Source organism: Podarcis vaucheri (genome assembly GCF_965113315.1).
Source record: "Podarcis vaucheri genome assembly, chromosome: 17".
Lineage (NCBI taxonomy): Eukaryota > Metazoa > Chordata > Lepidosauria > Squamata > Lacertidae > Podarcis > Podarcis vaucheri.
The window spans coordinates 14,915,892-14,928,866 of record NC_138755.1 but is presented as its reverse complement, the minus strand read 5'-3'; the positions used below and the strand labels follow the sequence as shown (position 1 = coordinate 14,928,866).

General features: G+C 44.8%; 1 protein-coding gene across 3 annotated transcripts in view; it reads left to right on the top strand.

Moving 5' to 3' along the window:
* Positions 1 to 12,975, top strand: part of FOCAD (focadhesin) — a 141,248-nt gene that overhangs the window by 79,371 nt on the left and 48,902 nt on the right. For all 3 annotated transcript variants that reach the window (XM_082204526.1, XM_082204525.1, XM_082204527.1), the window contains exons 20-21: positions 2,499 to 2,687; positions 5,030 to 5,151. In XM_082204526.1, coding sequence (XP_082060652.1) covers positions 2,499 to 2,687; positions 5,030 to 5,151 — 311 coding nt within the window. The remainder of the gene's footprint in view (positions 1 to 2,498; positions 2,688 to 5,029; positions 5,152 to 12,975) is intronic.

Here is a 12,975-nt window from a genome sequence, read left to right as displayed (position 1 = left end):
TATATGCTATATCGTGCTGAAAGCTGGTTGGAATGTTTGGGAGAGGAAGCCAAGGACTTTTCTTTTTAAATTATGCAGAAGTGTAAGTTGTGGTTCGAGGACCCGACCCCCGCGAAGTAAAATGAAGACACAGGGACATGTGATATAAGGTTAATGGGCTAGAAAAGGCCACAACTTTATTGATTACAGCAATGAAAAGGTATTGGCTTAGGCATTGGATCGCAAAACAAGTGGGTTTATTCACCAGGGGTTCATCACCTGTTGATGCTAATCCAACTATAGGCTCACCCCAGATGTCACCGCCGGTCGTGCCATGGCCTCCCGCCAAGCAGGCATCGGACGGAATACACGACCGCCAGATTCCTTTACCGGAATACCCCTATAAATTGAAGGCATAGGCGATGGCCACACCTAGCACTTCGACACACCACAACACATTATTCCAATGCCTAACCTACCCACCAATACCACCAAAAAGTTGTGACGATTGCTACGAGGTAGGCGAAAAAACCAAAAAGCCTAATGCCAAATGGACTCGCACAGGACGTCCCGTCCACAACCACTCCCCTCTCTTTCAGGGAGGAGAGTCTCTAACAAAATCTCTTTTGAGGTGTTAAGCTGCGCAAATTGCCCAGCTTGTGTAGCTGATGCAGGCAAAAAGATGACCATGCAAGATTCACATACTGTGTAGACGAAAATGGCAAAATTTGTAAACAAGCTATCCTGCAACACAAACCTACGCTTTCTTCTCTGGTTGTGTTAAATAATTTTTTGTCTCTTTAGTGGATCCTGCAGTATATTTGTAGGAGAGTTTCCCTATTTTCCTGTTAAATATTGAAGCCATTTTCATTATACTTCCTGCTGGCTATTATACACTCATATTTAAAGAAATGTAAAGGGGGGAAACTGAGAACATATTGGTGGGCGAGAGGGAGAAAAGATGAGGAAGGACTGGGGATAAAAATTGAAAAGTGTTCCAGAGTCTGTTAATTGATTCTGCAACACTTTCTGGTTTCCCCGAGTGAGCATGTGAATGCTCTTTTATTCCATGTTTGCTGCAATTTAGCAGAAAACCCAGTGCTGTATTTGGTACAGGAAAAACCTGCATCAAAGCCACAGGGCTAATTTGAAACAGTTGCTATAAGCTCCCCTTTCGAGGAGAGCGGGGAGCAACAACTTTTCATTGTATAGTAAAAAGCGCTAAGCGGCCTGTTAAACCGACCAAGCGTTGCCAAACTTTGGCAATTCATGATAGCGAAAGAGTAAACCTGCTGTGGGCTCTTTCACTAATTTGTCTGCACTACTACATTTTGCTTTCTGAAGTGTCTTGGCATGTTGAGAATTCTTTACAACTGTAGCAATGAACTCAGAGAGCGTTTTTTTTTAATATTAAAAACAACCTTTATTATACATCTGTTTACATTAATTTACATATAACTTAGACAATACACACAGTTCACATCACAACACCAACACACCCTAAACACTAACTTCCGATTATTCTCTTTGTGCTGTTTTATACTTTGTTGAACTATACACATTTCATTCTTCTTATTTTACTTTCTCATTTAGCATCACTAAACTTTTGCTCTATACATTCTCAGTATTCCAAGATTCGTTCTAGGTCTTGGAGAGCGTTTTAAGGTATTTGATCAATGTTACCTATCATATTTACAGGGATGCGGGTGACGCTGTGGGTTAAACCACAGAGCCTAGGACTTGCCGATCAGAAGGTTGGTGGTTCAAATCCCCGCGATGGGGTGAGCTCCCGTTGCTTGGTCCCAGCTCCTGCCAACCTAGCAGTTCGAAAGCACGTCAAAGTGCAAGTAGATAAATAGGTACCGCTCCGTCGGGAAGGTAAACGGCATTTCCGTGCGCTGCTCTGGTTTGCCAGAAGCGGCTTAGTCATGCTTGCCACATGACCCAGAAGCTGTACGCCGGCTCCCTCGGCCAATAAAGCGAGATGAGCGCCGCAACCCCAGAGTTGGCCATGACTGGACCTAATGGTTGGGGTCCCTTTACCTATCATATTTGCTGAGTATCGGTCACCATTTTTGGATGGTTTTGTTTGTAAGTGGCAAGAATCCTCATGGAGGTGCTGGCAAGGCTGCTGTGTTGGCCAAGGAAAAGGTCAATCTTGCTCCCGTTGTTCCATACCTGTGGCCAAACAAAGAGTGCATTGAGCAGCATAGAAAGCAGCTTTGGCTGTTTGTTTTTCCTTCCAAGTTCGAACATCTGACACCATTTATTGAAGGTTTCCCGAGGTGACGTTTTGAGCGGGAGGCGAGCGTGGAACTGCAAAGGCTTCCCCGGGAGTTACAGAAACCGTGACCTTGGAGCTGTCAGCTGAATATGGAGTTACCAGTTATGTCAGCACAACATTCCTGGATAATGGCCGTGGTTCTACGTTGGTTGGGTGGTTCTGGTTTCCTCAGTCAATCACCTTTTGTTTTCTTTATGTCTGCCCCGTTCTCTCCCCTTTTCACCCTCCCCTCAAGCGTTTGAAGAGTTCGCAGCATCGCTCGTGAAACAGGAGATGGCCAGCATGCCTCGTGGAATATACCATTCTGCACTGAGAGGCGGTGCTGTCCGGTCGGACCAAGGGAAGACGGTGTCGGGCGTGCCAAGCTTTATGCTGAAAATGTACGAGAGAAACAAGCAGCCTGGACTGAAGCCTGGCCTCGCAGGTGAGATTTCTCTGGAGAGAGATGAGAGACCTTCATGTCGTAGTAGAATATCTCGGAATGGGTGAATGACATGTCTTCTGGGTTTTTTAACATGCCGACCCATTACCAAAGTGTCCTCAGGGCAGCTCATAAAATGAAAGCAGCAATTAAAAAAGAAACACAATAAAATGTGTGCTGGAATAGCTGTAAGGATGCACAATTAAAATAGCTCCTAAGAGCCAAAGTGAGATTAAAAAGAGCAAAGAGTGGAGGACCGAAGAACAGAACTGAGAATAATTGTTAAAAGAAAACTACAGCATGATTTAAAAACATGGACAAAAGGAGATATATGCCTAATGTCATAAAGATATAGAAGTACAGAAGTACAGTGGTACCTCGGGTTACATACGCTTCAGGTTACATATGCTTCAGGTTACAGACTTCGCTAACCCAGAAATATTACCTTGGGTTAAGAACTTTGCTTCAGGATGAGAACAGAAATTGCATCGCGGTGGCAGCGGGAGGCCCCATTAGCTTAAGTGGTACCTCAGGTTAAGAACAGTTTCAGGTTAAGAACGGACCTCTGGATCTCCAGAAGAAATTAAGTTCTTAACCCGAGGTACCACTGTAGCTGATTGTCGTGCCTTTGTGGAGAAAAGTATCAGGGGAATTTGGACAAAGATCTCCAAAATAGATCTCAGGGTCCAGATCCATGGGAAAAGGCAATCCTTCAGGTATTGGTATCTTCACCGTCATTTCTGTACTGCTTTATATTTTAAAGAACAAATCTCAAAGCGGGTTAAAATGCATGGAAACATCAAACAAAACAATCCAGAATCAGACAAATTCTAGCTTCAAATAAAATCCAAGTGATGTTTTGCTTTCCCCAGTCGAGTTGCCATTCCAGAGACAGGCTCCACATGGTCACAATTAGGCCCATGCCAGTCGCAAAACGCACCTGGCACCTGGCTAATTTCTAACATTTTTTTAAAGCAACACTTTCACATACAAACCAGCAATGAATCCCATTTCACTGTGTTCACTCTTAAGTTATCCACCTCTTAATTCCATCATTCCTTTTTACCATCCGCACCTCGGAATAAATTTGGCACGTTCAAGAATCATGCATTTATAGCCCGAATGGAATTGAATGGAATTAAGGACCTCAGTAATGTTATTTTCACATCAGCCCTCTGATACTCCCCCCCCCCCCAGCCTGTCTCTTACATACATATTATTCTGCTGCTCAGGTGGCCACTGGCATCCAATCACAGCTGTCTGGTTATCTTAACACTCAGTGTTTAAGCGCCTGGCAACTACTGCATGCAGCCAGCGTATGGGAGAAGTTTCGACAGGGAAAGCCAACTTCTCAAACTCCCGCTACATATTGCGGCCAGCTTAATTTCCATGTGCTGGAATTCCCTTCTGTACAGAAAGGAGAGCCAGGCTACTGAATAAATGAGCCTAAGCGAAGCACCAAAGCTGTGAAGTTTTGAGGGAGCAGCTTACCCCTTGATACAAGCAAAGGGAGGAACTCTGGTCCTGCGGTTTCGTCTGCTTGAAAAGGCAACTCGGGGCTCACCTGAGACAGGGTCTAACCAGCACTTGCAGCAGCCCAGTGTAGAAGCCGACTTCTGAGATAAACCAGAAGCTGCTTTTTCCTTTTCTGGGAATGAATTTTTGAATTTCTACAAAATTGCATTCTTTCTTTTTTTTTCTCTTCCAAAAATTTTAATGGTTTTCACAATATTATAAACAAACAAACAAACAAGCAAACAAACAAACACACAAGACAAACAAACATAACAAACATAAATCATAGCCTTATTGAAAATTACAGTTATTAACTTTGTTAAGAGACTTCCTCGCTTCCCCTTCGTTGAATTTCATTGCATGTCCTTTTAATGGTTTTCCAAATCCCAATTTTTATGAAATTTAACTTAAACATTAACATCCTTAAATCTTCACCTTATATAATTAAACATATTAATTCATCACTTAACATAAATAAAATCCTAAGCCTATTAAGTATCTGCAAGCTATTTCCGGTTAACTTAACTTAACAAATTTAACTAAATAATCATTACATTTATTCCATTCTTCCTGATGTTCCTCCTCCTTCTGGTTGTGGACTCTTCCGGTTAGGTTGGCTAGCTCTGAAAAATCCATCATCTGCATCTGCCATTCTTCTACTGTTGGTAATTCTGCTGCTCGTATTTTGTTAGCTAAAAAGTGGAAAACCCAAGAACCCAAGAATTACAAAATTGCATTCTTTCGATTCTCGAACCTCAGTATTCTCTGTTTTGCAGTCATATTAAAACACAACTGAATTGTTATAAGCCATCTGTAATATCTCCCTTTAGCTGGCATATTGCTGAGTTACGATCTCCCAATCCACATGGGAAAGGATGGAAAGCCTATCAGCCGATTTCTAGCCAGTAGGGGACGCAGTTTCCACCAGATGTTGATTGCTCTCCTCCACGAGGTAAGCCCTGCAGTTTCCCTTCCGCTTGTGTAGCCGTTCTGCTTTCTTCCATTCCCCCAACCTGAGTTTGCATTTGCCCTTTGCTCTAATTAGGAAATGGTAGCTGCAAGCTGTGTGTGGTGCTGTAATTTACTCTTAATTAAGTAAACTTGCTGCGAAGAACAATTAAGGAGAACAGGACGTATAAATACATCTAATAAAATGCTCTCTGCTCCGAAATGTTTTCTCCAAAGTTTGCCGGAGTAAATCAAGGCTGACGTTTTCCCTTCAACTCTGCCTAATCTGGTTACAGTCCTGTCAGATTTGGGCTTGTCTGAGAAACAATTAGGGGATTGGAACCTGGGGAGTGACCTCTACTTCCTTGTTACTGTAAAAATAACGCAGCATATCTCTTAATTGTTCCCAGCACCCTGGGATATTGCATTAATGTAGCTGATTTTGTGTATTAAAGGTTTTGTAAACCAAAGCTTTAATCTCCTGTAGGAAATGTGAGGTGGGGTCAGGGGCAGAAGGAATTAGAAATGAACGTCCAATTAATCATTGTAGAATATAAGCGCAGCCTTGTTATCAAATATTTTCATTAAATAGAGCGTTTATAGCTCTTTCGGCCACTGATCTTCAGAAGCTGCAAACAGCAGGAACGCAGCCAGGAAAGAAACCTGTATGGGCGAGTGCAGATCGGTCGGCCTTTCTCTAAAAGTGCATTAAAGTGAATGTGGTTGCATTATAACATTATGGGCAGTGGCGTATTTTGGGTTACACATCATAGATAAAGATGAAGGGACACGGGTGGCGTTGTGGGTTAAACCACAGAGCCTAGAACTTGCCGATCAGAAGGTCGGTGGTTCGAATCCCTGCAATGGGGTGAGCTCCCGTTGCTCGGTTCCTGCTCCTGCCAACCTAGCAGTTCGAAAGCACATCACAGTGCAAGTAGATAAATAGGTACCACTCCGGCGGGAAGGTAAACACGTTTCCGTGCGCTGCTCTGGTTCGCCAGAAGCGGCTTAGTCATTCTGGCCACATGACCCGGAAGCTGTACGCCAGCTCCCTTGGCCAATAAAGCAAGATGAGCGCCGCAAACCCAGAGTCGGCCATGACTGGACCTAATGGTCAGGGGTCCCTTTACCTTTACCTTACCATAGTTAAAGGGAATGCGATCGTTTATATCTGTTCTGGCATTTGTGAGACATCCTCAGGGGCAAAACATGAATATTTCTTCTGTGTCATGGAGGGGCTCTTTCTGTGAAGGGTTGTATTGAAAGCTCAGTACAGTGGTACCTTGGTTCTTGAATTTAATCCGTTTCGAGAGTCTGTTCGATTCCCGGAACGGTTCGGAAACCAAGTCGCGGCTTCCGATTGGCTGCAGGAGCTTCCTGCATACAATCAGAAGTTGCGGAAGACATTTGGCTTCCCAAAAACGTCCACAAACCAGAACACTTGCCTCCGGGTTTGCGGCATTTGGGAGCCAAGCCATTTGACTACCAAGGTACCACTGTATATCGAAACTGCCTTCAGGATGAAGCTATATTCCGGAAGCTAAGCAGCTCCAGTTCATTATTCCCTTGATGCCCATTTGCCTCTATCCATGTAATGGGTACTTTGAAAGGCAATTTAAAAATTATTGGAGACCGTTTGGGTGCATATGGAGCCTGAACCCAAGCTGAACCCAAGGGCAGAGCTCTCTGGAATGGACCCTAATGAATTATGGGTAGTACCCCTTTGACGGGGCTTCCTCAGCCTTGGCCCTCCAGATGTTTTGAGACTACAATTCCCATCAGCCCTGACCACTGGTCCTGCTAGCTACGGATCATGGGAGTTGTAGGCCAAAAACATCTGGAGGGCCGAGATTGAGGAAGCCTGCCTTAGACGTTAGACGTCGCATGGCCGCTACTGAAAATAGGAGCCCCATGTCTTCATTGTCTTCTCTCTCGGCCAAAATGCACAATGTGGGAAATCTGGCCATTCCCTCACCATTGGCTGCTGCTTGTGGTGGTTGTGAAAGGTGCATTGCAAAGATGGTGAGAGGAAGGAGAAGAGAGTCGGGGCAATGACAGTCATATGTCTTCTGCAATGTCTAGCTTGAGCTCACCTCAGCCAGATTTCTTTAAAATACACTGGACGCTCAGGTTGCGAATGTGATCCGTGCGGGAGGCACATTCGCAACCTACAGCGCCGCAACTCAAGTGCAGGTCATGAGTTGGCGCTTCTGTGCATGCACAAAGCACGACTTAGTGTTTTTGTGCGAGCGCCGAAACCCGGAAGTAACCCGTTCCGGTACTTCCAGGTTCGGCATGGTGTGCAACCCGAAAACACGCAACCTGAAGCGTCTGTAACCCGAGGTATGACTGTAGTCCCGATACAAAACAGGATGTGTCCCTGTTCATATTTTGATATGGAAGACTGCACTGGTGGAAAGTATTTATGCACATCATGAGTTATGGTTGCTCTGGCCTTCTTTGATGCACTCTGCAAAATGAGCATGGCTGTGCTGCAAGAGCCATGGACTCTCTGCCTGACCTTGTTGTTCTTCAGAGCCACCCTTGATTTTTGTCCCAAAGGCAGAAAGCTCACATGAAATGTGTAACCACCTTATAATGGAACGGGTTCTAAGCACTGTGATTATTCCATGCACTTAAGAGCGCACATATGTGTTTCTTCACTGTCTGACCCTTCCTTCCTTCCTTGGTGTCATGGTTTATATTTATATTTCCTCTTGCTGTCCTCTGAGGTTCAGAAGACTTCAGAGAATTTATTAATAATAATAATAATAATGCAATCACTGTTTTGAACACAGAGCTGGAAAAGTTCCTTATTTCAAGAAAACACAGATAAGGTTATTACAGCTGTTCTTTCCTGTGTTAATTAATTATTCCCATATTCCCACTTCTTGTTTTTGTTGGATTGGTATTTTGAAGTAGGGTATTTAAGCTGAATTCCAAATGCATGCAATTATTTTTTTAAAAAAGCAATATATATATATATATATATTTGCTTTCGTAGATTTTCACGGGTACAGGAATGCAGGTTTTGGTGTCTTCGGGTGTCTTCCCGTGTAAGAGTCGGGGTGTCTGTGCGACGTTTCGACGAGGTCTCACTCGTCATCTTCAGGCTGGTGCTTTCGGCTTCTTGTTACTGGAACAGAGCAGAGTCTGGTGTTTGAGTTCCTATAAATACTGTTGAGGGGTGTGGTGTATAGCCTCCAACGTTCTGGGCAGAGAGGAAGTTCCTAGATTAGTGTGCCTTTTCTTCTTTTGTTTAGGCACACTAATCTAGGAACTTCCTCTCTGCCCAGAACGTTGGAGGCCATACACCACACCCCTCAACAGTATTTATAGAAACTCAAACACCAGATTCTGCTCTGTTCCAGTAACAAGAAGCCGAAAGCACCAGCCTGAAGATGACGAGTGAGACCTCGTCGAAACGTCGCACAGACACCCCGACTCTTACACGGGAAGACACCCGAAGACACCAAAACCTGCATATATATATATATATATATATATATATATATATATATATATATATATATCTCAGTGTGCTTCTTTTAAACACTTCAGTGCCCAAACCTCTTTGAAATGTAGATATAATATTGGGTTGGTATGGACATCAAATGATGTGCTTAATTCTAAAAATGCTTAATTTGAAACATACTTGGTGTGCGGAATATTATTCCCCAGTGCCTGACTTCGTATGTCTGTAGAATGTTAAACATTCCTAAGAAAAGAAAAGAAAACCTGGCTTAGCTAGTACATGCCATGCAGAAGAGCAAAATGTCTATAGGGATTATGAAAGGAATCCAAACATGTGGAGAAACAGAAATGCGCCGTTGGAACTCCGGAGCAATGTTTAATTTTGTTATACAAATCTCCTTGGGAAATATGTTCATGGTTATTGAGTATAGAAGTTTTCTTAAGCATCACAGAATCCAGCACAGCACCATTCCTACATCCAGGAAGCCTTGAAGGCAGCATCTCCCAAATTCCTAAACAGCACCTTGTCCTGTGGAATTTAGCCCTCAACCAGGTTGCATTGGGGAGTCTCTGGCTCCTTCACACAAATGAACAAGTTGACCATAGTTGCTGTATTTGTATACGGCAGCCCAAATAGTAATAATAATAATAATAATAATAGCAACAACAACAATAATAATTTATTGTTTATACCCTGCCCCATCTGGCTGAGTTTCCCCAGCCACTCTGGGCAGCTCCCAACAGAATATTAAAAACACGACAAAACATCAAACATTAAAAACTTCCCTAAACAGTGCTGCCTTCAGATGTCTTCTAAAAGTCAGATAGTTGTTTGTTTGTTTGACATCTGATGGGAGGGCGTTCCACAGGGCAGGCCCACTACTGAGAAGGCCCTCTGCCTGGTTCCCTGTAATTTGGCTTTTCGCAGCGAGGAAACCGCCAGAAGGCTCTCAGAGCTGGACTTCAGTGTCCAGGCTGAATGATGGGGGTGGAGACACTCCTTCAGGGATATTGGAATATTGTGAAGCTCCTTGACATCTGACTGGAGGCGGGTGCCACCACCAAGAAGGCCCTCTGCCTGGTTCCCTGTAACCTCACTTCTTGCAGTGAAGGAACCGCCAGAAGGCCCTCGGAGCTGGACGTCCGGGCTGAATGATGGGGGTGGAGACGCTCCTTCAGGTATACTGGGCCAAGGCCATTTAGGGCTTTCAAAGTCAGCACCAACACCTTGAATTGTGCCTGGAAACGTACTGGGAGCCAATGCAGGTCTCTCAGGACCGGTGTTATATGGTCTTGGCGACCACTGCCAGTCACCAGTCTAGCTGCCGCATTCTGGATTAGTTGCAGTTTCCGGGTCACCTTCAAATGTAGCCCCACGGAGAGCGTGTTGCAGTAGTCCAAGCGGGAGATAACCAGAACTCTGGCGAGACAGTCTGTGGGCAGATAGGGTCTCATCCTGCATACCAGATGGAGCTGGTAGACCCTTTGAGGGATCTCTAGTTTCAGCTCCACGATGCTCAATGTGCAATGTGGGCTTTACTTACAAGCAACCCGTGCGCCAGGAGGCCCCACCCACTGAATACACGTCTCTCCCATCATTTTAGGGATCCTGGGGCCAAGTAATCATCTGAGCTGAACCAACGTGAATAAACAAGGGCGGAACAGAGAGCACATGCATATCCTCCAAAGTTTTGGGATGGGTACCAGCTTGGGTCAGTAACTGCTATGTTCCTCAGGAGAAGTCCCCTGGTTACGGTTTAATATCTGTCAACATGAATAGAGAAAGATATAGAGCATTTGCCACATTTTTTATGGTTTCCTATGAAAGAGATAAAGATGGTTTCAATAAACAGTGGTCTGTTTGAAGTTGTGTATTGTTCAAGTTCCTATAATGGTTGAAGAGAGACCAACCAGCTCATCTCTAACTCTCTCTGAAGTCACAGCGTGCTGTTTTATTGTTTGGTAAATAAGACCTGGCAGACCGTCTTTGAAAGGACATTCCAGTAGCATAGACATTTTGGTGAGCTATTCAAATTGGGGGTGTCTGGAAAGGATCTTAAAAAACACACCCACCCACCCAAAGAACGCTCTTAAGATTGGGCACTGCTGTCTTGACCAGATTAGGCAACAATTATCTTTAGGCATTTCAGCAGTTAGAAGTAGTCTCTGACTTTCCTCTTAAATGGACTACTTGGAAGAAGGTTGTTTAGCATTGTGGGGTTTTGCCCTCAGAGTACCAATGAGGCTGCTCCAGACATAATATAATTTAGCATTATGAACAGAAGCTGTAATGAACCTATGGTTTGTTTTCTCTCCTCTCCCAGCATGTCCATGAAGGGGCGTGCTGAAAGTTTCACGTCTATTTTAGGTTAACTTCAGTGTATCATGTTATCCAACCCTAGACACACAAAAAATGTGGTTAATCTTAACTGTGGTTAGTGGAAACATGCCAAGTTCAAACCATAGTTTATGAAACTCTCTCGTTAAGTACAGTTTAGAGTTCGGATGATGACTAACTAAACTTCAGTTAATCTAAACCTCAGGTCCAAACTTCTGATCTTTCCATAGCTGTGGCAAAAAAGAAGTAATGGGGGAAATTTGTGAGCTCTTGACTTACGAACGCTTGTTTCATGACGTGAAACGAAAGTTTAGCTGGTTTAGCATTATGTCTGAAAACGTTGTTCTTTGGGTTTTTCACAACGTTGTGTGAGCACTATGGTCAAATTCCATAGAGTACCTATATGTGCATTGCGTGATATGCTGTAGCTCAGCCAGTCAATCATAGAACCATATGGATGGATCATGAAGTTTGAGTCCTTCCTATTCTTGTTGAGATACCTCAATTGTAATTGATAGATGCCCTGTAAATGTTTCAAGAGGTCCTTCCTTCAATTCTCCTGCCTTAACCACCAAAATTCATCCAACCAAATGTCTAGATCAAAGCATAATAGAGCCGGCAAGATAAGAATGTTAACTTGCTCTGAATGGTGAAATTGTTTAGGAATTGTAAAAACATTGTTGTTGTTTAGTTGTTTAGTCGTGTCTGACTCTTCATGACCGCATGGACCAGAGCACGCCAGGCACTTCTATCTTCCACTGCCTCCTGCAGTTTGGTCAAACTCACGCTGGTAGCTTCGAGAACACTGTCCAACCATCTCATCCTCTGTTGTCCCCTTCTTCTTGTGCCCTCCATCTTTCCCAGCATCAGGGTCTTTTCCAGGGAGTCTTCTCTTCTCATGAGGTGACCAAAGTATTGGAGCCTCAGCTTCACAATCTGTCCTTCCAGTGAGCACTCAGGGCTGATTTCCTTCAGAATGGAATGGTTCGATCTTCTTGCAGTCCATGGGACTCGCTGTAAAAACATAAAAAGTGTAAATATTATCAGACAGGATGATGGACAGCAGAGTGTTATAATTTGAAGTCCCAGGTTCTGGATAGGTTTATGGTTGTCCTGAGGTTCAATCTGACCTCCAGGAACACTTCCATCTGCCCCCCAGCCTCCCACCCCATGGCAATCCTCAGGACTCATCCTTCTTTGCTTTGTTAGCCAGTTTCTCTCTTGGGAGCTTATAAATGGACTTGAGCGCCTAGGGTAATAAAGGGAGGACTCTGGCAAAGAAGCTGTGTCTGCTCACACTTGCTAGGGGAGATGTAGTTAAAAGAGAAAAAACTGAGTCTCAGTTGGGGCTGCCATATTTCAAACAGTGAAAAATCCAGACACAATCCGGTTAAAGACTTGAGGAATGAGATTATCACCCTTCTTTTATTGTACATTCTGGGTCGCCCAGCCACTGCCCCAGTGTGCTGGCCCCGGGGGGGGGGGAGGTACTAATACCGTAGCCGAAGTTCAGTCCAGAGTCACTAGCAGGGTAGACGAACACTGGATGAGACGCGAGGTCCGAAACAGGGAGCCAGGCAGGGGAACAGGAACACTGGTAGAGCAGAAGCAGGGAGCCAGGCGGGGAACAGGAACACCGGAGAGTCAGGAGCAGGAAGCCGAGCGAGGAACAGGAACACCGGAGAGTCAGGAGCAGGAAGCCGAGCGAGGAACAGGAACACCGGAGAGTCAGGAGCAGGAAGCCGGGCGAGGAACAGGCACACTGGGAGTGCAGATCTAGGTCTGGGTAAAGCAGGTACTCCACAACGACGTTGCTCCCGCAACCTAGGACCGGGCTGCCTGACCTTTATCTTCTTCTAAGGCCGGGGGCGGTCCCGGCCCCCAGGAGCCCCGCCTCTCCTGGCCTTAAGGCGAGCACTCCTCCTGGGAGAGACCAGTTCCCTTCGCCTCTCTGCCCTAAGCCTCTGCAGTTCAGGAGAGGCCGAAGGGTTACTGGGCCCCGGGGGAGGCTCACCT